At 41.7% G+C, this 26,431-nt stretch overlaps 1 protein-coding gene across 1 annotated transcript in view; it reads left to right on the plus strand.

Moving 5' to 3' along the window:
* The window catches only part of BAIAP2L1 (BAR/IMD domain containing adaptor protein 2 like 1), a 150,396-nt gene that overhangs the window by 118,174 nt on the left and 5,791 nt on the right, over nucleotides 1-26,431 (plus strand). Inside the window, exons 5-13 of the mRNA XM_040356792.1 lie at nucleotides 6,344-6,415; nucleotides 7,900-8,037; nucleotides 9,656-9,808; nucleotides 11,268-11,435; nucleotides 13,136-13,286; nucleotides 14,905-15,109; nucleotides 17,238-17,309; nucleotides 17,952-18,138; nucleotides 24,262-24,314. Coding sequence (XP_040212726.1) covers nucleotides 6,344-6,415; nucleotides 7,900-8,037; nucleotides 9,656-9,808; nucleotides 11,268-11,435; nucleotides 13,136-13,286; nucleotides 14,905-15,109; nucleotides 17,238-17,309; nucleotides 17,952-18,138; nucleotides 24,262-24,314 — 1,199 coding nt within the window. The remainder of the gene's footprint in view (nucleotides 1-6,343; nucleotides 6,416-7,899; nucleotides 8,038-9,655; nucleotides 9,809-11,267; nucleotides 11,436-13,135; nucleotides 13,287-14,904; nucleotides 15,110-17,237; nucleotides 17,310-17,951; nucleotides 18,139-24,261; nucleotides 24,315-26,431) is intronic.

Consider the following 26,431-nt stretch of genomic DNA (forward strand, 5'->3'; position numbering starts at 1 on the left):
CAACATATACTGTATATGTTCCCAGACATACCAGATTATTCTGGATAATGGCAGCGATTGCCATTTCATATAAGCTGCTATTAAGATGATTCAAATATGACATACCTGTTATTTATAGTGGAATTCTAGGCTAAAAATAAAATGAAGTACAGTGAAGGCAAATGGTTACACCAAATATTGATCTGATTTGGATTTCTCTTTTGTTGTGTTAATTGATAAAAACTATTAACACGTCTATTTGTATTTTTATATATATAAATTATTACGGTACTTGTATAGTGCCATCAATAACGCAGCGCCTTAACAAAAAAATGCCAATGGTCCCAAAAATGTGTCAAACGTGTCCGCCATAATGTCGCAGTACCGATAAAAAAAAAAAGCCATAAAACTATTCCCTATTTTGTAAACGCTATAACTTTTGCGCAAACCAATCAATAAACGCTTATTCTGATTTTTTTTTTACGAAAAATATGTAGAATTTTAGATATATATATAGATAGATAGATAGATAGATAGATATATATAGATATATAGATTATTTATATATATATATATATATATATATATATATATATATATATAATGTCCATGATGTCTCACTTTGAAGAAAATGAAAGGGACTGAGGACAGAGATTCTCCGGTCCCTTTTCCTTGCAGAGATTATATATATAAATAAATAATATATATATATATATATATATATATATATATATATATATATATATATATATATATATATATATATATATATATATATATATATATATATATATATATATATATATATATATATATATATATATATATATATATATATATATATATATATATATATATATATATATATAATTTTTTATTTTTTTTTAAGGCGCTGCGTTATTGTTGGCACTATACAAGTACCGTAATTTATATAAATTAATAAATATATAGACGTGTTAATAGTTAATTTTTTTAAAATTATTTATTAATATTAAATATATATTGTACATTCACATCAGCCCCTGCCCTCAAGGGGCTTACAATCTAAGGTTCCTATTTCACATTCATACATACAGTACACCTACTAGGGCCAATTTAGACAGGGGCCAGTTAACCTACCAGCGTGTCTTTTGAGCATGGGAGGAAACGGCAGTACCTGGAGAAAACGCACACAAGGAGAACATGCCAACTCCATAAAGGTAGTGCAATGGTTGGGATTCAAACCATTATTTCTGAAAGCATTCTAAATTTACAGCATTTTTGGAGACCTGCCTAAAACTTTTGCACAGCTGTGTATATGTTTTACTGCTTTACCCTGCAAAGGGTCTGAAGTTTTGGCTAGCTAATCTTCTGATGCATACACCTCTTCTGACATTTTAGATCACTGCTACTTCTTAGTTTAGCATTATTGTCCCATGATCGCTGGACAGAGTTAATGAGGTCCTGTCTGAGGAAGCTCACGATAAACAGGTCACACAGGAAGCTTGTGAATGACATATCGCTTATGTGACTGTGCAGTATGGAAAAAATGTGAACCTACTGTCTGCATACAATACAAATCCTCCGGCAGGTTAAATAGTAAACATAAATATATCTCAGAGGTGGTGATTTTAAATGGTGAAAAGTTCAAAACATGCACCAACATCCCCGAATAGACAATATGGACAAGGAAATGTTTGGAAATGTTTTTTGCCGAGATTTTTTGGGTGCTAGTATATTAAGGAAACGTATAGGATACAAAAATCAACTTTTATTTAAAACATAGGAGGTAAAAACAGATTTGTTATTGAACAACGTGTACATTAATACAGCTTGTATGGAGTAATGACAGATAGGTCTTAAATAAAACTTGATTTTTTTTTACATAATAAATATATCCCAACTGTGCATATACCTGAAGTTTTTAAAAAAATATATAGTCCATAGAAATAGAGCACTCATTTGGACAGTATTATCCCCTGCATGTACTCCAGCACATGAACATTATAAATGTTTATAAAAATCTTGCTAGGTATGTGGGAGTAATGCCGCGTACACACGATCGGTTCGTCTGATGAAAACGGTCTGATGGACCATTTTCATCAGACGAACCAATCGTGTGTGGGCCCCATCGGTTTTTTATCCATCGGTGCAAAAACTAGGAACTTGTTTTAAAATTATCTGATGGAAAAAAACGATCGTCTGTGGGTACGTCCATCGGTTAAAAATCCACGCATGCTCAGAATCAAGTCGACGCATGCTCGGAAGCATTGAACTTAATTTTTCTCAGCACGTCGTTGTGTTTTACGTCACCGTGTTCTAAAACTATCTGTTTTTTGACCGATGGTGTGTAGGCACGACTGATGAAAGTCAGCTTCATCGGATATCTGATGAAAAAATCCATCAGACCGTTTTTTCATCGGATGAACAGATTGTGTGTACAGAGCATAAGACAACACATTAACAGTAATAATTTTATTACATTAGTGTATACATGTTCTTTAACACATGTACTGCACCCTGTATACCTGTTTTACATCTGACTTGTACTCTACCTTTAGAGCCCTAAGAGCCTCTTTGACATTTATTGGGCCCTTGGTTGGTTCTGCTGCTTTCTCAGAACATTGAAGTAAAAATATATTGTTTTGACTGGATTCTAGTAGTTACAACTCCAGTTCCAAAAAAAAGTTGTGACTCTGTGTAAAATCTACATAAAAAAAGAACGCCATGATCTGCAAATCTCATAAACCCATAAAATTGTATTCACAATAGAAACTCTGGGCTGGATTCAGAAAGATCAGCGGATCCGTATGCAGAAAGAACTTGCGCCCTTAGTTACGGCGGCGTAACGTATGTGTGGTGGCGTAAGCCCGCCTAATTCAAATGGGGATGTTGGGGGCGTGTTTTATTTAAATTTCACTTGACCCCACGTATTTTAAGTTTTTTGTGAACGGCGCATGCGCCGCTTGTGAAAAAATCCCAGTGCGCATGCTCGAAATTCCGCCGCAAAACGTCATTTGCTTTCGCCGTGAACGTAAATTACGTCCAGCCCTATTCGCGAACGACTTGCGCAAACGACGTAAAATTTTCAAAACTCGACGCGGGAACGACGGCCATACTTGACATAGGATACGCCTCGTATAGCAGGGGTAACTATACGCCGAAAAAAGACTAACGTAAACGACGTAAAAAAATGCGCCGGCCATACTTTTCTGAATCGGCGTAACTACCTAATTTGCATATTCCTTGCGGAAATATACAGAGGCGACACCTAGCGGCCAGCGTAAATATGCAGCCTAAGATACGACAGTGTAAGACGCTTACACCAGTCGGATCTTAGGGAAATCTATGCGTAACTTTTTCTCTGAATCAGGAGAATAGATACAACGGCTTTTTAGGAGATACGACGGCGTATCTCCTATCTGAATCCGGGCCTGTAACTTAACTACTCAACAGTCCAGTTCAGTTCATTTTAGGATGCAACAAATGTTTTCAATCGGTGAAAGGTCTGGAGGAGAATAAAAACTTCTCCTACAAACTTTAACTAGAAGAAACTGATAGAAGTCACAAGACTCCTATATAACGCTGATGAGAAAGGGTATTTAGCAGTTTATATTTACTGAAAAGTTGCATTTCCTTGTTCTGTGTCCTGTGGGAGACCAGCTATAGTGAACACTATAGTAACACTTTAAGCACTGGGACTCTTCTACTACAAGGCTGTTCTGTTGTCATAGATTCAGTATGTGGTTTAGAATTGTCCTGCTGAAATTTCCAAGGTCATTCCTGAAAAATATGTTTTGGATGGGAATCATATGCTGCTCTAAAACCTTGGAAAAAAAATCAGCATTTATGATTCCTTTATGGATGTGCAAGCTGCCCATTCCATACACGCTAATGTTTCCCCTTACCATCAGAGATGCAGGCTTTTGAACTGAGTATTGAGAACACAAAAGAAGGTCCTGCTCCACTTTATTCATGAGGATGCAACTCCCTTGGTTGCCAAAGAAGAGTGTAAAATTTCCATTCGTCTGACCGCAAAACAGTTTTCCACTTTGCAACAGACCATTTTGCACTTTGGCCCAGAGACAACGACTGCGTTTATGAACCATGTGCAGATATGGCTGCTTCTTTGCATGATGAGATTTAACTTGCCTTTTTTGGATGGCACTGGGAACTATGGCCCAGATTCACAAAGGAGATACAACGGAGTATCTCAGATACTCCGTCGTATCTCTGAGTATCTATGCGACTGATTCATAGAATCAGTTACGCATAGATATCCCTAAGATCCGACAGGTGTAATTGTTTTACACTGTCGGATCTTAGGATGCAGTACCGCGGCCGCCGCTGGGGGGAGTTTGCGTCGTAAACCAGCAAATTAGGAGTTACGGCGATCCACGATGGTTTTTCGCGTTCGCTACGTCGCCGCTAGTCTAGTTTCCCGTCGCAAAGTTAGTCGTCGTTTTGGGTGCCTTAACTTTAGTCAGCAATCGTATTGCTGTCTAAAGTATGGCCGTCGTTCCCGCGTTGAAATTTAAAATTTCACGTCGTTTGCGTAACACGTCCGGGAATACGGAAGTACGCTACGCTCGTCGCCGTTCGAAAAAATGACATCACTTTGCGCAAAGCACGGCGAGAGTTAAGAAACGGAGCATGCGCAATAGGTCCGGTGCGGGAGCGCGCCTAATTTAAATGTTACCCGCCCATTCGATTTGGACCGCCTTGCGCCGAACGTATTTACAATACACCGCCGCAAGTTTCCAGGTAAGTGCTTTGTGGATCGGGCACTAAAACTGAAAACTTGCAGCGGTGTAACGTAAACGGCTTACGTGACACCGGCGCTATTGTACCTGAATCTGGCCCTATGTTCATATCCATCACAGAATCATGCCTGTTTAATGCAGTCTCGTCTGAGGGCCTGAAGATCACAGGCATTCAATATTACATTTCAGTCTTGTCCCTTGAGCACAGAGATTTCTCCAGATTCTCTAAATCTTTTGATATGTACTGTAGATGATGGGTTTAAAGTCTTTGCAATTTTACATTGAACGTTATTTTGAAATTGTTCAACAATTTTTAGATGCAACTTTTTAGATTGGTGAACCTCTGCCCCATCTTTACTTCTGAGACACTCTCTCAGGTGCTCCCTTTTTTTTTTTTTTTATATACCCAGTCATGTTACTGACCTGTTACCAGGTAACCCAATTGGTTGAAACATGTTCTTCCAGCTCTTCCTGAAAGTACCATTTGCCAGCTTTTTTGAGATGTGTTGCTGCCATCAATTTCAAATTACCTTGTTTTTACCAGTTTAAACATTTTGATGTATTTCTATTTTCTATTTGTGAATAAAACATGGGTTTTTGAGATTTACAAATCATTGCCTTTTCATGTAGATTTTACAGAGCGTCCCAACTTTTTGGAAATTGGGGTTGTAAATGGATTGGGTTATTTTTTACACTATCTTATGTTTTTTGTTTTTATCTTTTTTTATCATTTTATTTCACAAATCACTAAGGTATAAAAATGTGTCATTTTGTTAGGGAAGATGTAGTACAGTAGTAGTCAACTTCTAGTACTTGACAAATCTCTTGATCTCTCGCAGTCTCTTGTGAAGTGTCTCCTTGGTATGTCCCCAGTCCCCCAACAACTATTGCATGTTATCGGTCTCTGTCCATTTCGTATGGCATTCCTGCAGTCTCTGGGGCCTGTAACATTACATTTACTGAATTCTTTGTGATGACAAGGGCTGCACTTGAGCCACCTCCCCTTTGTCAAGTAAGTTGACCACCTCTGTACTCAACTATAACATTTTATAGTTGTTGCTATTTAAAGCATGATTTAGGCCCCTTTCACACTAATGCGTTTTTCAGGCGGTTTAGCGCTAAAAATAGCGCCTAAATACCACCTGAAAAAATCCTGCCCTGCAGTCTTCAGTGTGAAAGCCCGAAGGCTTTCACACTGAAGCTGTGCACTAGCAGGACCGTTCCAAAAGTCCTGCTAGCCGCATCTTTGGAGGGGTGAAGGAGCGGTGTGTTTCACCACTCCTTCCCATTGAAAGCAAAGGGAAATTGTGGTAATACCGGCCGCAATGCGCCTCTGCAGAGGCGCATTGCTGGTGGGATTAACCCTTTTCGGCTGCTAGCAGGGGTTAAAGCCACACCGCTAGCAGCCGAATATTGCAGTAATAGCGCTGCTATGCAGCCAGCGCACCTCCCGCGCTCAGTGTGAAAGGGGCCTAAACCTTGAAGCAGGTTAATGGACAGGAAGACAAAAACACTAATATCTGCTAGAACAAGGCACTATCTATCTCTATATATTTGTGGCCACCACATCATTCTAGTGTGTCTATTTTTAAATATTCCCAATATTTAAATTTTTTCTTCAGTTTCGAAAGTTTCACCGAGAAATAATTGGAGAACTAGAGAAGAAGACAGACCAAGATATCAAATATATGAATGTAAGTACATGGCCTGTGCTAGGATTTGAACATTTGAGCTGTAGTAGTTTTTTTTTTCATCTCTTCCAGATAGGACTGACACATAGAGGTAAAGTGCTCTGTCACTTGCCATAGTGTTTAGCTATTTATATACCTTGTGGCTTTGTTTCTGTGTACACTGAGGTGTGTCATGTCGTTTTACTTTGCATTAACTGCTGAGAATTTATAAAATTCTGTTTAGACCTGAGAACTCCGGCTGTGAGGGTAGTGGTAAAGAGAGAGAGATGGTGTCATGATTAAATCTGCCCCAGAGCAATATACTCAGAGGCTCTGGGAACTTCCAGACTTGCAAGTGTAGTCAGAGGAAGAAAAACCAGCTCAATGGCTGTGGTGGGGCAGCTCCCACCCGGCAAGGCTTCCCTTGATGAGCTCCCAACAGTATTTCAAGTCCTAGAAATAGGAGCCCCAGATCAAAATCTGACAAAAGTTCAAGATGGTTGTAATTGTTGGTAAAAAAAATAATAATAATAATATAAAAACAGTCAACTTGACAGTTGCTGAGCAGCAATGGTGAGTTCAATACTTGTCCAATCTAGAACTGTGAGGTCACTGTTTTCTCCAAGTCCTACCAAGTTTTATCCTGCGTTGAACCCTAAGGCTGCATTCACACTTCGGCGTACAAAATCGCGGCGTTTTGTCCCGCGAATTGCGGCGACAAATAGCGGCGTTTTGTACCGCGATTTGCGGCGACAAAACGCCGCGATTGTGAATGCAGCCTTCACCCCCTCTATGGAGATGGTTCACATCTCCTATGCCGAACGCCGAAAGCCGCCTGAAAAAAAGGTCCGGGACTATTTTTCAGGCGGCAGGCGTGGAGATGTGAACCATCTCCATAGAGGTGCATGTGTTTTCGTCCCTCTGGCGTCTTGGGGCTGCTGCGACGTCACACTACAGGCGACAAAACGCCTAGGTGTGAATGGGGGCTAAAGGCGGAGTGTTGTTGCTCTTGAAATTAGTTGGATGTTTTTATATGAATATCTTGGGTTTTTTTTTAGCAGCAATTAAAATGATCTTGGACTCTCTTATCTGATTTTAGTCTGGTGCTCCTTTTCTGTACTTCTGTAATTACGTCTGCGTTTTTCCCTCTTAGGCTCAGTGGCTCAGGTTCTCAGCAACATATTTGGGCAATGTTTTGCAACCACATGCAAACTGCAAGGACTACACCCAAAATTCGTTTTATAGCTCTCAATGGAGATCTTTCTAAATAAACCACACAAAAGGCCCACCTGCTTTATGATTCTGCATACAATTAAATTGTAACTTGTAAACCTTTTTTTTTTTTTATTATTTTTTTTTGAGCATTCTGGTCCTTTCATCGTATGTTGCACCCAATAGTTTGCCATCCTGATAAATAAAAGCAGTGCTCTAGGCCTTGTACACAACTGAAAGGATTCTAGGGTTGTGTTTTTCAGTATATTGAATCCTATTTTGTCTTTTGCTGCCAGGCCACACTAAAGAGATTCCAGACAGAACACAGACATAAAATTGATTCTCTTGAGAAATCACAGACGGAACTAAAGAAATTGAGGAGAAAAAGCCAAGGGGCCAGAAATGCATCCAAGTATGATGTGAAAGAATCAGAGGTTTGTATGTTAAGTCTTGTATGTGCTACATATCGTGCAGCTACTACATACTGTATATGTTATTTAAATGTCTACATTTTCTAACTTTTTTTTTTTTCATTAATATCAGTTTTGCTTTTTTACTGGCACTCTCTGTATGGGTTTCCTGTAGCCAACAGAATACAGTTTAAAGCAGCTTTTTCCAACCTTTTCAACACGCATGATCCCATGAAATGACTTTCTGGGCTCAGGGAACCCCTGCTAAAAATTACTATATCTTCATTAGTGTGATTGTCAATGGGGAAAAATGCTCCTTACACTTGTGGCCATTGGGAATAATTCCCCTGTTACAGATCGCTAAAACGATTATTAGTGTCAGTTGGAACTTATCTGAGAGGCAGAAATTGCTAATTTCTCAAGGTACTCCTAGCACTCTCTGGAGGAATCCTAGGTTTCCATGGAACCCTGCTTGAGAAACCAGTTTAAACTCTTATTTTCAGCATATACCGTATTTATCGGCGTATAACGCGCACTTTTTCATCTTGAAAATAATGTGGAAAAAGCATGTGCGCGTTATACGCCGATATGCGCGGTATACGCCGATATGCATTTACCAAAAACCCATTGTACATACTTTACAACATTGTACATACTGTAATCCTCTTCGGAGACACAGTCGGAACATGTGTGATGTGCGGGTCAGCCTGTGTGATGTGCGGGTCTCGGGCGCTCGATCTCCGGCAGCCATCCCCCCACTGCAGTGCTGTAATCAGCATCGGAGACCGCATCGGAGACACCGTCGGAGCCTGGGTGATGTGCGGGACTCGATCCCCAGATCTCAGGCAGCCTTCGCCCACTTCAGTGCTGTGATCAGCGCCGGACATGGCCTGGGTTCTGTGCGGGTCTCAGGCTGCAGTGGACAGAGGAAGCTTCCTGCTCCAAGTCTCGTGGTAGTCAGCATAACTTTCCCGCCGTGCAGAGGGTTACCATGGTTACGCTGACTACCGCGAGACTCAGAGCCTCTGGAATCTGACGGGAATCTGCTTCAGTAAGAAGGTACAAATCCCTCAAAATTAAACATTTAATAGGGGGGAGGGGGGTGTTTGAGCATTGTCCAAGCCCTGAATTCATTAACTCCAATAAAAAATAAATCAACTGAAATGTTTAAAAATAAAACAACCTGCAAGCACTAAATAAATAAATACCCAAAATAATTCCAAAATTATACCATACCATATTCAAAGTTCTTTACTTAAAGTTTTTTTTTTTTTCCTGAAACTTCCCTCTTAAAATTAGGTGCGCGTTATACGCGGATAAATACGGTAATGCCAACAACATTCTAGCACAGTCTTATATTCTTATCTCCGGGTGTTCCCTTATATCTGGTCACTATACACAGCATTGTAAAATATGTTTATATATAAATTCATAAGTGGTTATTCCACATACGGGGGGCAAGGTTTATAAAATGTATATTAAATAAAGGAGTATACAAAACTTTAGTTGTCTACCAATAACACATTGAAAATATATAAAAATTCCTGCCATCAAAATGATAACTTTTGAATTACAGCAGTTTTTGACCTGTCTCGCCAGTAGTTGGTGAAAATTAAGTCTTCTATTCTTTTTGTATACATAGTTCTTAGAGACCATCACTTCCCGCCAGAATGAGATCCAGAGATTCATATCTGATGGCTGCAAAGACGCACTATTGGAGGAGAAGAGACGGTTCTGTTTTCTGGTGGACAGGCACTGTAGTTTTGCAAATTATCTCAATTATTATCACCTACAGGTAAGAATTCAGATTATAAATATATAATACTGTTTTCTATTGTTAGAATACAAGCCAAAGCCACACACTCTGCGTTAGATGTATTGTTTCCAGATGGTAAAAGTTTACTTAGCAAAATGTGATTTAGTAAACATCAGACTAAAAAGAATGCAAGGATATAGTTGTCTATCTTAAGTCCCTGTTTACTAGATTATGTGCAATTGTATACCTGAATTATTGAGAAAATCTGCTTTGATTAGTCCATATCTCTTTGGATGTACAAACTGCTGCATGACATTATCTGAGTATGTTGTACCTATGTTTTTATGAGTTTTCATAATCCAAAGGCTGCAGACAAGTTATTTATAGGTCACAACGTTTGGCCCTATTATACATGTGTTTGATTGTCGGGGCACTAGATGGGAACACCTCTTAAAGCGGAGTTCCGCCGAAAAAACTAAACGTCAGAATCTACAAATACTGCAGCTGTTCACTTTTAAAATATGGACACTTGCCTATCCTGGGCGCTCGCAATGTCGGCACCCGAAGCCGATCTGTCTCTCGGGTGGAGGCTTCGCCATCTTTGGTAAGGGAAGATCTTCTACTGTGCATGCCACTGGTCCTTGCTGTCTTCTGGGACCTATGTGTCTCCCAGAAGACAGAGGGGGGGGGTAGCGTAGGCACTGGATGTGGCGGTGATCTATGCCTGGAAATGGGAGCAAATACCTGGATTACACAGGTATCTGCTCCCTCCTCTCCCCTGAAAGGAGGTGCCAAATATGACACCGAAGGGGATTCTAAAAAGCGGTAGTTCTGTTTTTGGGTGGAACTCCGCTTTAAAGGCAGAATCTATTATCTAGTTGTACATGGCCAAATTTGTTGACTTTTAATTATTATAAAAAAAAGCTATGAGCATTAATACATCTGCCAACCCTTACTTGGACCATTGGTACCCACCTATTCTACAAATCTCTGGTCTCATTTAGTTTGTACAAGAGATATTAAAGCGACGCTCCAGCCCCCCCTGTCAAACCCAGGGACCTGCTTCCCCTATAAGGTAGTGGCACCGGATGGAGAGGGGGGGGGGGGAGAGGCAGACAAGCTTTTCCCCTTTTGGGTGGATCTCCACTTTAAGATTATTAGTTTCCTTTTGAAAAATAGGAGCACATTATTTTTTTTTGCCACGCTGTTGTAAATCCTGTTCCTCATATTCACAGTCTAAATTGGTGTGACTCGGGGTGCTTCATTTTTTTAAAATCCAATTTTTGTAAAATGGGACGACTGCCCTTGACAAATAACCAAAATGCACAGGATTCATTTTTCAAATTCTGCAGTAAATCTGATTTGGTTGCTATGTGGTAAGAGGCGGAGTTTTGCATCAGTGTTTGTTAATCAGCCCTAATGAGCTGTAGATGAGGTGTAATTTACAGACATTGTAGAAAAGCCTTTTTATGTCAACCATTTTTTCTAATCATGACAGAGTACTGATCTGCTCACCGCCAAAATACCCAAGTGGCAGGAAACCTGTACTGATGTCTCACAAGTCCCAGACAATATCGGAAACATGATCCAAGATCTGAAGACTCCTGGGACCACTCCTATCTCTGGCACCCCGGAACCATCTCCACTCATGGACAAGAAGGCACTGGTAAGACTCCAGTACAAGCCACCTCATAACTGCCGGGGGGGGGGGGGGGACATTTCTCCTTACGTCTAAGTGACATGGACTGCTCTTTGCCCGTCACACAGCAAGGTGTCTAAAATGATTTCAAGCTGTTGCATATCTCGGTGAGATTGCCAGTGATAAATCATCTTGCTGTTTGTTGTTGTGTTAGAAAGTGTATCAAGTTTATGGCCTAACTTCCATACAATGCATGACTGTTGTGGTGTTTTCATTTTATAGTGCTGTCTTTGCTATGTAATTTGCATTATGTAGATAATGAGAGAAACTTTTATATGTAAATTATGAATGTTATCTGGACAGTGTTGTATCCGTTGGCTAGAACAGAATCATTTAAGATGCTTCCAAGACTATCCTGCCAACAAAGTTCCCTCTGAAATGAACAAGCTGCACAGCTTATATTAGTAAATCAGTTTATTGAATACATTTTTTTTTATTTAGAAACAAGCTAATTATACATTTACATATCTTCTCCAACCAAAAAATATACCCTATTCCAATAATTACCCACAAAATATCTGAAAACCTTAAATATAGGTATTAACATAAATATTGGTGAGACCTGAAACCAGTGATATCTGTAAATATTCTAATTCAGGGGTGCCCAACCAGTGGCCCTGGGGCCACATGTGGCCCGCGGAGCCCTTTGATGTGGCCCGCGGCCTCCTGCTCTGGGATGGAATAGAATACTGTTATTAAAGGTATGTTTATTACTAAAATCACAGTGTATATATGGGCATATCTGTTCTGCAGTGGTTACTGGGCTGCTTTCAAACTGACCCGCAGATGCAGAGCAGCGCACCTGAGGATTACCTGCACTGAGCTATAGACTTCTGTTAATAACTGTGAGTTTGGTGAGCTTCTGAAAGTGCACCAAACCTGCAGAATACAATAGAATGTCTATTGCAAAGTTCAGGAAAGCCAAAGGTACACTGCGTTGCCCCCAGCGGTTGCTAGTAAACCGCAGCGTATCAGGAAAAAAAAAAAGAGTAGAGTATAGTGGGTTGTGTCCATATCCACTCTGCATATGCAGAGGGGACACGGACCTGTCATCCGCCTGCTGCGCTCATTGTGGCCCGCGACCGGTTATAAAGTCGCTTAAGTGGCCCTCGTGCTTCAAAAGTTGGGCAACCCTGTTCTAATTAATACCATATTAAAGAATTAATACCTTTGGGATGCTCAAATCTGCAACACAAGACCCTGCAGGCTGAAATCTGGCTGCACCGTGAGGGAGAGAGGCTGTAGAGAAAAGCAGTTTATCTATTTTATACTAATTAAAGTCGTATAACTTTCAGAAATACGAGACGCATTACAGATCTGTTTTTTTTTTCTTCTTTTATTTGATTCTGGAGTGTAAATATAACTTATAGAGGGGACTCTGTCATCGGGAAACGTGTGTTTTTTTAATATTTCACTGTTGCCGCATCACATACAGTAGTTGTATATCAGTGATGTGTCAAACTAATTATTTGATAGATATTTCTACTTTTTCTACATATATGGTAATAACATTCTACTGCTTTCACTTGTTTAGCTTTCAACACTGATACATTACTAAGAAGTGTACGTCATTTGTAATATTGCATGGTGTAGTAGCAATAGCATAAGCAGGTCTCTATTCATTTGAATGATGTCTTAACAATGTAAATATTCCGGATATGTTTCAGATGGCTTCAGATGGTGACACCATATCCAGGAACACATTAAGAATGCCTCCAGCACCCCAAAGCCGGGCACATCCCAGTCCCCTAGTAGATATGTTCAACAATCCAGCAGTTATTGAGAAGCCGACATATGACAGGATAAAATCATTCCAAGGTATGGACCTGCCTGCAGGTAGACTAACACGGGGGGTTAACAAGCAAAATACTGATGGCATATCCTAAATCATGTTTAATACGGGTTACGCACATTGCCTAAAAGATGAGTGCACTTTCTGAAAGTGCAGCCATCCTATTATACACCCCACTTGCCCCACCCCAGATGTTAACAATCGTCTTTCCACAGCGCATCTCCCTGCAATGTTTTATATCCTACAGTGACATTTTCTCTCCAGGCCTAATGAATCCCCATAGAGATTGTCTGAGACTGTCTGTTTCTGGCGATGGCCCCATAGAAGTCTGTGGTGATTGACTGTAAAGAGATTGGGCGATATCGGCTGGCTCAATAGAAACCAGTTGACATTCCGCCTGTGTGTACAGCAGCCGATCCGACAGAAGCCGGCCGAACGTCTGGCTTCTGTCCAGGAGGCATGATTGAAAAATATTGTCTGAGAGCGCTGACTGTGTGTGTTCTGGTAGGAGGCTGTCTCCATGTTAGAACACAATAGTTCAGTGGGGTGATCACTGTGTTAACATTGGATTTGAAGTACAGGATCTCCTCTTGAGCTCTTAAAGAGGAACTGCAGTCTGCTCACATAATTTGTAATAAAAATATCTTTGCCATTCTGAAGCTTCCCTCCAACCACTTTGCATATTATTTTATACATACTGTGATTCTGTACTTGCCAAATATGCTGCAGAAATCTCCCTCCACTAAGTCTGACCGCAATCATTTTAACTGTTGGCAGCTGAAGCTGCTGCCTGTTCACTTCCTGGATTTACAAAGCCACACCTCCAGCTCTGCAGCTCTCATTGGCCCTCTTATGACTCACACACCCCCTGCCCCCCTTCGTTCCTGGCAAACATTCATGAGAGAGAGCTGTGCATGATGTCGTACACCTAGGCTTTTTTGCCGATAAGAAACAGGAAGTTGGCTGTATAAAGGTGTTTACTGGCAGACAAATGTTTTACTATCCAAAGTTAAAACAACAAGGGCAGAAGATTTAATAGATGGAAAGATGAAAAAATTACTGAAGTTCCACTTTAAAAAAACAATTGTTCAGCCTGCTGGGTTGAATGGAAAAAAATTGGTAGTGTGCACTAGGCTTTACTCAAAGTAAGGAAGCCACTGGGTTGGCATGCAAGCCAGGCATCTAGCACTTTTAAGGTTTTTAGCATTGGCAACAGGTAGATTAGCTTGACATCAAGGCAACTGGCATTTTCAGAAGGTAGGCAGGTATTTCTCTTATAACCACTGAATACTTCCATCTGTGAACCAGATGCATTCAAACTAATAGATTTTAAAATGTTATGGGAAAGATCTGGGTCATGTGATAGCTGTATATCGATTAGGAAAAAGGTACTTAGATGGGGGGGTTTAATTAATATAATTACAGTGCCATCATCCACATACAGAAATAGAAGGGACACTAAATTGTGTATTTAGTATCACTTTAAGGGAATGCTATTGCAGTATACTGTTGGTAGATGCTTCATGGCAAGAAATGCACAGAACCGTAAATACGTGGGTGCTGTACGTAAGATATGTGCATGTGGGGGTTTGCTATGGGACACCCAGTCATGTGACCCCAACAACCTCTCATTATTTCTAACAGGTGAAAATGAGGAGGGCAGCTTGCCACGGTCCATGTCTGTTGCCACAGGGCTGAATATAATGAAGAGGACAAAGGTCAGAACCATCTTTCCTCACACTGGAAACAACAAGACTTTACTAAGCTTTCAACAAGGTGACATTATTACACTACTTCTCCCAGAGGAGAAGGATGGCTGGCTGTACGGAGAACACGACACAACAAAACTGTAAGTCACCAAAGCTGGTTATGAATCTTGCATTGAAGGATTCCAAAACCTAACTTTTCAGCTTTTTCAGCCCAACCTCTGTCAAAACTTTCAGGACAAATATTGGGAAGTCGCTCCAAGAGGCGCACAGACAAACACCTTTTTAGTGTTGGTAGAGAAGCGTTAGAACATCTGTTTTTTTTATTGTAGTCCATGTCTTCCTGTCCTTGTGATGTCTGCGCCTCCATTTTCTTGTACAGACGTAACAGGGACAGGAAGTGAAGGAAAATCCTCCCCCAGTGGGGTCACAGACAGAATTAAATACCGGAGAGAAAAGTTAACTCTTCCCCCACTTTATACAAATACAATGACTGGAGTTGGGCTTTAAAGTAAGCTTGAACTAGGTTTCTCTTGCTGACCGCTCCGAAAATTTTAGTTGTATGAATTTTATGCCTTTTTTTTTTTTTTTTTGTTTCGGCTTCAATAATTTTGGACTTTGTGGTCTAGTCTGTGTCTCATTTTGCATACTTGTTTCTGGTTGATGCCCCATTATGCCCCAACATAAACAACCAAGCATACATCTTTTTCAGAAGAAGAGGTCAGGAAAGACTTTACTTAGAACAGGTCTCCTTGAATAGGAATCATTTTTTGATGAGCAAATCGGGCTAAAAATGCAGAATCCTGATTCTGACAGCATTACATGGCGCCATCTTGTGGACAGATTTTATAGTGCAGAGAAAACTCTCAATCTAAAATGATGATGTATGTAGACTAAAGTTTCTCAAGAGTGTTTGTTTAACTGGCTTATTCAGATATATAAGAAATGGAGGTGGTTTTTCAAGAGTTTAATGGCATCTTGCCTTTCCAATTATTTATAAAAAGTTGAAAATATTCTATTTCCTCTGTTTTCACTCTTTAATTTTCACTGTGAAATTTGTTATGAATAGGACTTCATCCTGTTGCTAACAAAATTATTCTCCATGTGATGGCTGTATTTGTTTTATTTTTTAGGCTTGCTTTTATTTTTTTCTGCATTTTTTTTTTTTTGTGGGTTGAATGAAAGAAAATGCCTCGATTTCCTCCCTTCACACGGTCGGACCATTCAGGTCCGCCTGTCAGTTTTGTCGGTGGACCTGAACGGCCGCTCCATGCATCTTTATGGAGCGTTGGATGTCAGTGGAGACATGTCCGCTGACATCTGCGCTGCTAAAATCAGACGGATGGCAATACGTCGCATCCGTCCATTTCAGGTCAGGTGAGATCCGATGAAAACGGACATGCTGTCCGTTTTCATCAGATCTCTCCCTAGGAGACAGCGGCGTTCGACAAGCCTTCTTCCCGCTCAGTGAGCAGAGAGGGACCTGTCAATCCGCCGGCTCAGCGGAGATCAACTGAGAGATTTCCCTCTGAGCTGGCGGACTCCGCTGCAACAGATCCACCTAGTGTGAAAGGGACCTAATGTAGATGGGGACTTCCCTACCGCTGTGGTTTTGTATTCTGACAGTCCTCACCATCGAAATACAACGGTCAGTGTTTCCAGCTATAGCCGGCGGCACGGAACGTTCAGGGGAAAAACCCAACAGGCTGGTTGTACAGAAGTCAATCAATAGAGCTGAAGTTTGGCTTCAATTTGTTAGTGTATTTAAAACTGCAAGTACATCTAACACTCCCCTCCCCCCCAGACTGACCAAGCGGCTATCCATAAGTACCCCTGTGTGCCTTTATCCAGAGTGGGGGCACTCTAATACAGGAGGTGTGTTACTGGCCAGTTCATCAGGTGAAAACAATGGGTTTTAATATCCCTTAAAACAATATGATCTAATGTATTGCCTATGTATTTCATTGTATTCCTTGCTGCAGGGCCATTTATGTTGCTTTGAATATTATAAGGCTTTGTGAATGGAGCCACACTGCAACTGCAGGCCAAGCGCTAGGCTCACCGTTGCGGTGCAGTCTTCCAATTCAGAAAGCTTTTTGCTCTGTCAAATGACAGGCAATCGGGAGGTTGCAATATCGGTACTCCACTCTGTGAAAAGCAATCCACCACAGATCATGCTTCACAGAGCAGCACTGGTGTAAACAAATGTTAACTGTTGTGAAGAAAGATGTGTGTTTTTTTTTTTTGCATATCATTTCTTTCTGTTTGCAGCAAAGGCTGGTTCCCATCCTCTTATAGCAGGCCATTGGAAGCAAATGGAAGAGAAGCAATGCAGGTGCCAAGGTATGGCGTGCAAAACCAAATCCCTTTTTTTAAGCCTTCACTGCTCCTTACTAAACTGATATCTTGAAAACAAAGTGTAATGGTTGGTGCTTAATTAACCCATAGTAACCACTCGGCTTTTCTTTCTCTACTCCGTTCCAAATTATGAAATCAGATTAGTTGGTATGGGATTACACACTTACAGATCCTCATTGCTCCTTACACTGCTTTAGTGCTTATCCATATATACTTATATTGACCCCGATGTATTTCATGTATAGTGTTGATCAACTAGCACAGGATATTGTAAGCTTAGTGACTGAACACAAATAGTCTGTGCATTATCATTGTACACCCAGTCATGTTTTACACAACCACAAACATTATGATAGGCAACAAATGTGTGTATGGGTGTGATATTCAGACAAGCTTTGTTGCCGCACCTAGAACATGCCTCCCTGCAGGCTATGGCATGTTGCCAGAGGTCTGTGACTGTTTTCAGGAGAACAAGCAGCTGGCACACTGGCATTATAATGACATTGCAATTCTGGTGCTGCTTTATACAAGGTATTAAACACAAACAATGGTATGTGGGGATATCAAATTCCCACACCATAAGTTACTTTATTTCTGCTAACCATTCTCGGTTTTCTTCTTCTCCAGCATGAATCCCAGCCCCGCCCCAGTGAGGAGTCTCAGCTCAGCCAACCTTGTTGAGAAGAATAACATGGTCCTTCCTGAACCAGACTACTTAGACTCATCGTCACTGAGCAGTTCAAGTGACCGTGAAGCTTCCTTCACTCCATCTTTTGCCAAAGAATCTGCTTCACTCTCTAGTAATGACTCTCCTGTAAGTATTTAGGACAGGTTCAAAGTTTAACTTGCCTTATGAGCAATTACGAGCAGCAGATAAAATTGATAAGTGATCTTTTTATGCAATGCAGGAAAACCTTGCTAATGTAAGAAGGCTCACTTGGATTACCTTCATTTGATCTATGCAGTAATTCCATGACCCCTTTCGGCCAGACTTAACCACTTGACCTCTAGAAACTTTACCCATCTTCATGACCAGGCCATTTTTTTGCGATGCGTTATTTTTATTGACAATTGCACAATCATGCGATTCTGTACCCATTATAAACAGTCATAACTTACCTGCTCTGTGTAATGGTTTTGCACAGAGCAGCCCCAATCCTCTTCTTTGGTTCCATGCAGGCGGTCCTGCCTCCTCCCCCCCCCCCCCTGCTGCATGCCCCCAATAGCAAGCCTCTTGCTATGGGGGCTTTCAAGCAGGCTCATTCCCGAGCCGCATTCCTGTGAATGGACATTGTTGGCATCGCTCTCTCCTCATTGGCTTACTGCCTGTGATTGGCAAGAGCCAATGGCTCCCGCTGGTGTTTGAGCCAGTGAGGAAAAAGAGACCCGGGCAAGCTACTGCTCTCATGCACATCGTCTGATCAAGATGGGACTCGGGTAAGTATAAGGAGGGGTGGGGGGGTAGCTGCCCCTAGAATGCATTAAGGTAAAAAAAAAAGAGGTAAAGAACCACTTTAATTGGGTACTAGGCAGCTGCAGTTTCTATTCTAGCTTTGTATAGGCATATACAACATAGTGCATGAGACATTATTTTTTCCCCCTATGAAAAGCCATAGTAAAGCCTAATATTTGAAGACACGATTTACTTTTAGGCACCAGTTCACAAAGGATATAGATATGAAAAGACTGCAGAGAAGAACAAGTTTAATGATGAGGAATAACAGGTCAAACCCTACCCACCGATACTTAACCTTTCCTTCCCAACCCCACCACCCTTGGTAAACACCCAATACTCCCGAGTATACCTTCTCACTTTCCTCTCTGGTTGTAGTGCTCAGAACTGAGCAGCAAGTTGCTAAGCACTATGTGGGGGGGGGGGGGGTTCTTTGAAGAGAACCTGTTGCTGTGTTCATTCCTTGTAATCGAGAAGTGGTCAGGGTACTGCTTGGCACCATCTAATGTGGAAAGATGTAAAGGTCTTTCTGTTCTTTCATCACCATGAATAAAAGTTGCCATCACAGATTTTGCCAGCAGCAGTGCTAGAAGGGAAAAATGTGTGGTTCAACCGTTCAGATTTTGCGGTGTTTGCTGCCTAAAAAGGTCAAAGTGACAGCAAGCTATTGAGAAATGCTCATCGAGAATGTCTGCCATAAACTTTGAAACCTTGTATGTTTTGTAACATTGCCACATGTTGGGCTTCAGTCATTGACACAAAAGTACATTGTTATATTGATGAGCACATTGCTGATGATGCGATGGAATGTTGTCCTTTGGTGTACTTTGGCTCATACTGTCCAGGTTATTTTCCTTATCCAGCATAAAACGTGTAGAACTCTGTGCTTAGTATAATCACATAAAATACTATATAGTAAATGTGATTAAATAAAATGCCATAAACCAGGAATGCTATCACATTCTACTTATCTGAATACAAGAAAAAATAAACATATAAATAAAATTGTGTGTACTTCCCTTTAGGAATTAATATAGTGCCATCCTAACTGAGAATATCCGTAACTCTCATTCCAAACATCAACAAACTGTATAGTTTTCACATGTGAAAAAATATAGGCATACAAACGGTCCAATTTTAATAAACATCCAGTGTAAGAGATTATGGAAAAATGGCTAAAAACTTGTGCCACTTCTTGTGTTTTCCACCACCAAGTCCCTATCCACTCCTTACTAGAAAATAATGACCCCTAGATCACTAGGCCATTAGCACATACAAGAGAACCACAGCATCTGCTCAAAAACCCGATCTCTAATTCTGCATCCAGCTCGACCATAAGTGTGTGTGTGTGTGTGTGTGTGTGTGATACAGGTCATGGGAGAGGAGGCAGAATGTACCACATAGCATAATAGTGTTTAAAACCACACATTTATTAACCACTTAACCCCCAGACCATATTGCTGCCCAAAGACCAGAGCACTTTTTGCGATTCGGGACTGCGCCGCTTTAACTGACAATTGCGCGGTCGTGCGACGTGGCTCCCAAACAAAATGTGCGTTCTTTTTCCCCCCACAAATAGAGCTTTCTTTTGGTGGTATTTGATCACCTCTGCGCTTTTTATTTTTTGCGCTATAAACAAAAATAGAGCGACAATTTTGAAAAAAATTAATATTTTTTACTTTTTGCTGTAATAAATATCCCCCAAAAATATATAAAACATTTTTTTTTCCTCAGTTTAGGCCGATACGTATTCTTCTACATATTTTTCGTAAAAAAAAATCGCAATAAGCGTTTATTGATTGGTTTGCGCACAAGTTATAGCGTTTACAAAATAGGGGGTATTTTTATGGCATTTTTTATTAATATATTTTTTTTACTAGTAATGGCGGCGATCAGCGTTTTTTTTTCCGGTACTGCGACATTATGGTGGACACTTCGGACACTTTTGACACATTTTTGGGACCATTGGCATTTTTATAGAGATCAGTGCTATAAAAATGCATTGGATCACTATAAAAATGCCACTGGCAGTGAAGGGGTTAACACTAGGGGGCGGGGAAGGGGTTAAGTATGTCCCTGTGTGTTATCTTACTGTGGGGGGGGTGGACTCACTAGGGGAAACACTGATCCTCTGTTCATACATTGTATGAACAGAAGATCAGCATTTCCCCCGCTGACAGGACCGAGAGCTGTGCGTTTACACACACAGCTCCCGTTCCCCGCTCTGTAACGAGCAATCGCGGGTGCCGTGAAGAAGCATGCTTTTCATGTGCTTCACTATATGGCACGCAACGCACAATTAGGAGCGGCAATATTTATACTTTCCATAGTGTTGTGTTCTGCTGTTACAGGGAACGCAGCGTCCATGGGTAACCTAGCCTCTCACTGATAAGGGATTAAATAAATATGTTTTTTGCAGGACTAGAGAGTGAGACACTTGTATAAGTGAAGGGAATGGAGGGCCAATAGTTCAAGACTGAAGCTGTAAACCATTGGAAAAACTGCTGTCATTTAGCTAAGGCTATAAAAACTTGTAAACTCCGATTGTTAGCTTAAACTTTAAACATGACTATGGGATTCTCCTAGGAAAATCATGTTTTAGAATAAAAAAACTTTGTTTTCATTGTGTTTGTCTTTTGCTTAAACTGTGCAATACAGTAGACCAGGGGTCTCAAAGTACCGGCCCGCGGACCGGTTTTAAATGGCCCGCAGGCAGGGCGTGTCCCGCGGAAGTGTAGATCGAGGTGCATGAAGAGTAGCGCAGGAAGCGTCTGTCATAAGTTCACTTGTCTCTCATGTCACACTGCTACTCCCCGGCGGCCCCTCCTCTCTTCTCGTCCATCCCCATTTGCTTGTGACATCATCTGAGATGGACGAGAAGAGAGGGGGGCTGCCGGGGAGTAGCACATCAGGGCACATGGCACATCAGGGTACAGGGCACATGAAACAGCACATCAGGGTACAAAGCCCAGCACATCAGGGTACATGGGGTACCCTGATGTGCTGGGCTTTGTACTCTGATGTGCTGTTTCATGTGCCCTGTCCTGATGTGCTGTGCCCTGATGTGCCATGTCCTGTACCCTGATGTGCCATGTGCCCTGTCCTGATGTGCTGTGCCCTGATGTGCTCTCATGTGCCCCATGTTCCCTGGTGTGCCCCATGTTCCCTGATTGTGCCCTGATATGCTCTCATGTGCCCTGGTGTGCTCGTATGTGCCCCATGTGCCCTGATATGCCCCATGTGCCCTGATGTGCTCTGATTGTGCCCCATGTACCCTGATGTGGCCCATGTACCCTGATGTGCCATGTGCCCCATGTACCCTGATGTGCCCCATGTACCCTGATGTGCTGGGCTTTGTACCCTGATGTGCTGTTTCATGTGCCCTGTACCCTGATGTGCCATGTGCCCTGTCCTGATGTGCCCTGATGTGCCATGTCCTGCACTGTGCCATGTGCCCTGTCCTGATATGCCGTGCCCTAATGTGCCGTGCACCCTGATGTGGCCTGTTGTGCTGTACCCCTATGTGCTGTGCTCTGATGTGCCCTGTACCCTGATGTGCTGGGCTTTGTACCCTGATGTGCTGGGCTTTGTACCCTGATGTGCGCTGTGCACTCATGTGTGCTGTGCCCTGATGTGCTGTACCCTGATGGTGAGTGGTCAGTGTGCAGTGTAGTGGTCAGGGTTAATAATGCGTTCGCTGACACCAGTACTGTTTTTGAAGTTTGAAAGTTTGCATGCGGCCCCCCATGGGATATGGAAACTTGTCTTGTGGCCCTCAGGTAATTTGAGTTTGAGACCCCTGCAGTAGACTGTTGGCTTCCCAGCCAGTAGTCCTGTGGTAGGTTGCGTTTCTTTCCCTCAAGGAATGTATAAAATACATTCGCATATTAATACAGAGGAGTCGGGGAGTCGGAGTCGGAAGTAAATAAAACTGAGGAGTTGGAACATTTATCTACCGACTCCACAGCCCTGATAGCTACGAGCTCTCGCCCAGGAGAGCCGACCTGCCGCCGTATAATGACGGTGGCTGGTCGGCTAGTAGTTCACGTACATAAGAGGTACTCGCAAGCATAAAACGAGACCATTGCAAAAAATGTGTTCCATTGAGTCCAGTGGGTGTGATCAGGGCAGCAGCTAGTCCCCATCCAATGCGTTTCATCAAATGGTATTCACCAGCCCCATGACAATGTCCCCTGTGATGAAACGCGTTGGAATATACATCATACTATACGGTTTATTGACGTTTGGAATGAGAATGCTATTAATATACTAGTTTTGTATGGCACTATAATATTCATAAAGGAGTAGCGTAAATAAAATGTTTTCCATATTCTTCATATATCACAGTCCATAGATAAACAAGTCTGTGATCCTTGGATACTATACGACTCACCCAGTGTGACAATTTATAATTGATTTTGTTTTGCGCATGATTAGTACATATTAAAAGGAATTCTGACGTAAAGGAAAATTTGCTTTGAAATGAGGAGTTGTAATACTTCAATATGGTCAGTTTACACTTCACTCACAGTACATGCCTTCCAATCGTATATTAGCGAGTGTGCAGACCTACAGTAATATTAGAAAAAAATATTTTATTGCTGAACCCTACACTACAACGTGCTGATAAGTCGGGCCAGTTTAGAGCTGAATTAAAAGCTTCTTTTCGCATTTTTTTTTTTTTTTTTTTTACACATCTTGGTCAGATCTGCTTGGGTCTAAAAAGACCTTGTCACTTTGGCCATTCAGGGGCTTCTTAAGGCCCTCTCCTGCCCCAGTTGCACTCGCATTACTAACAATCCAGCACCTCTTCTGCCTTCACTGAAGCCGGATAGAAAACGCATTGCTTGTGGGTATGGGAAAAGCATGAGACCGCCTCCCATTGACAGTGGGATTAAGTCACTGCCCCCCCCCCCCCCCCCCTAGCCAATGACCGAGATATTGCGCATTTAATTCCAGTGACTTCTGGCAGGAGTGGTACTGGATTGCTGGTAATGTGACGTTAACTAGGACGGGCTGCATGGGTGAAGTGATGGTGTCTCTTTATGGAGAAAGAGTAGTGCCAGGTAGGTTCTATTTTTATGCCTTGCTGTTAAATGGATACAATCCCAGCTATAGTATTTATTGGTCTTCTAGTTTGCTTCTGGGTTTTGTAAACTTTCTAAATGGATGCATATAACACACAGGAATCTATGTAGACATGTTTTCACCAAGGATTCACATTTTGTCAACTAGATCCAGTTAGAAAAATGTGTATATCTTGGGTCAAACCTTTATAAATATGTACTTCTATAGTCAGTATTATCTACAACAGCTTGTATAGTTGCAGTTTCTGACTTTTATGTGGCATTTTGCTGCCATCTACTGGCTATTCCTTGAAATTTTAATAAGTGATAACAAATATTTGGGCATTCAAGAAACTTTCTAGAGATGGCACAAAAAATAGAACTTTTTTCACACATGCTTTTTTTTCTACTTTTCCAGAAACCAGCACAGAAAACAACACCCAATGGGGTTATGAAACATCCATACTTAAGGTATACATTTTCTTCCCTTGCTTTGAAGAGTGCTTTAGAAGCTGCTTTAGCTTACTACACGATCTGAAAGTGCCAATTAGCTGACTTTCATGCTGATACATTGAATGGGGGGGGGGATGGCAAATGCAAAAATATATATAGCATATACAATGGCGACAAGTCATATTGTAATTAAGCGGTTAAGACCCGGACCATTATGCAGGTTAAGGACCTTGCCCCTTTTTGCGATTCGGCACTGCGTCGCTTTAACTGACAATTGTGCGATGTGGCTCCCAAACAAAATTGGAATTTTTTTTTTTTTTCACAGAGCTTTCTTTTGGTGGTATTTGATCACCTCTGTGGTTTTTATTTTTTGCGCTATAAACAAAAGAGCGACAATTTTGAAAAAAAAAACTATATTTTTTACTTTTTGCTATAATAAATATCCCCAAAAAAGATATAAAAAAAAAACATATTTTTTTCCTCAGTTTAGGCCGATACGTATTCTTCTACCTATTTTTGTAAAAAAAAATTGCAATAAGCGTTTGTCGATTGGTTTGCGCAAAATTTATAGCGTTTACAAAATAGGGGATAGTTTTATGGCATTTTTATTTTTTTTACGTGACTACGACATTATGGCGGACACATTGGACATTTTTGACACATTTTTGGGACCATTGTCATTTTCACAACGAAAAGTGCTATAAAAATGCACTGATTACTGTGAAAATGACAATGGCAGTGAAGGGGTTAAGTGTGACCTAATGTGTGTTTCTTACCTTGCCTTCCCTCCTGTCCTGCCTTATTTACCTAGGCATATTGTAGTTCTGCTTCTGTGGCTGATGATCGGCGGGTGCCAGTGAACATTGAGCCCTCGGTACCCACAGATCGGCTCCTGCTGTGTGCAATCTTGGCTGGAGCGTGTCGCCGGCAGTGCGCACTCGCGCCCCCACCCGGAAGTGCAGGATCGTATGTGTGTTTGATCCTACACACATCGACCATCCTGTAGCAAGGAAACGTGTTGTGGTCCTGGTCCTGCAAGCAGGGAACAGGGGCATATATGGTGAATTGGGTCAGTGGACCAATATGACCACAACTCACTTTTTTTAGTTATGCCCATGAGGAGGGATAGTCCCAGAAAGGTCTTAAAATCGGAATAGGTTTCTATTCTCTGGCAAGGGTCAAATGGGGAGTAGCGGTGATGAATTGAGCAGCATACATATTGCTTTGGTCCACAATAGATCTATAGAGATCTTAAGTAAATAAAATAAAAAGTGACGTAAAATCATCTGTTTCTATCTGAATTCCGGTGTACGTTCATTGTTTTCATATGCTTGTGGGACTTGCGTATGCGTTCGCATGGGGGGGGGGGGGGGGGGGGGCACATTAAAAAAAACGTGTTCTTTCTTTTTTTTTTTCTTGCACTGTCCCTTTTATTTATTTTTACTTTAACTTTGTTGCCATCACAAGGGATGAACAACATCCCTTGTGCCAGTAATAAGCATAACAGGTCCTTTTTATGGAGAGATCTGTGGTCTATTAGACACCAGATGTCTCCTCTGGCCTCCAAAGCATCTGATCAAACCAAGATTGGTTTGATCAGATGCTTGTAAACAATAAATCGAAACCTGAAGTGATGAAATACTTCACTTATGGTTTCTGATCTCACAGAAAGACTTCCGGGGAGGGGCCTCCCTCCCTCCCTCCACCTGTAGGAGTTTCCTCCCTTCCTTCCTTCCTTCTTTCCTTCCTTCCTTCCTTCCTTCCTTCCTTCCTTCCTTCCTTCCTTCCCCTGTAGGAGTTCCCTCCCTTCCTTCCTTCCTTCCTTCTCTCCCCCCTCCCCTCCCATTCTCCCTCCCTCCCTCCCTCCACCTGTAGGAGTTCCCTCCCTCCCTCCCTCCCTCCACCTGTAGGAGTTCCCTCCCTCCCTCCCTCCCTCCACCTGTAGGAGTTCCCTCCTTCCTCCCTCCCTCCCTCCCTCCCTCCCTCCACCTGTAGGAGTTCCCCCCTCCCTCCACCTGTAGGAGTTCCCCCCTCCCTCCCTCCCTCCCTCCACCTGTAGGAGTTCCCCCCTCCCTCCCTCCCTCCCTCCCTTCCTTCCTTCCTTCCTTCCTTCCTTCCTTCCTTCCTTCCTCCAC

This window comes from Rana temporaria, chromosome 6, assembly GCF_905171775.1.
Source record: "Rana temporaria chromosome 6, aRanTem1.1, whole genome shotgun sequence".
NCBI lineage: Eukaryota > Metazoa > Chordata > Amphibia > Anura > Ranidae > Rana > Rana temporaria.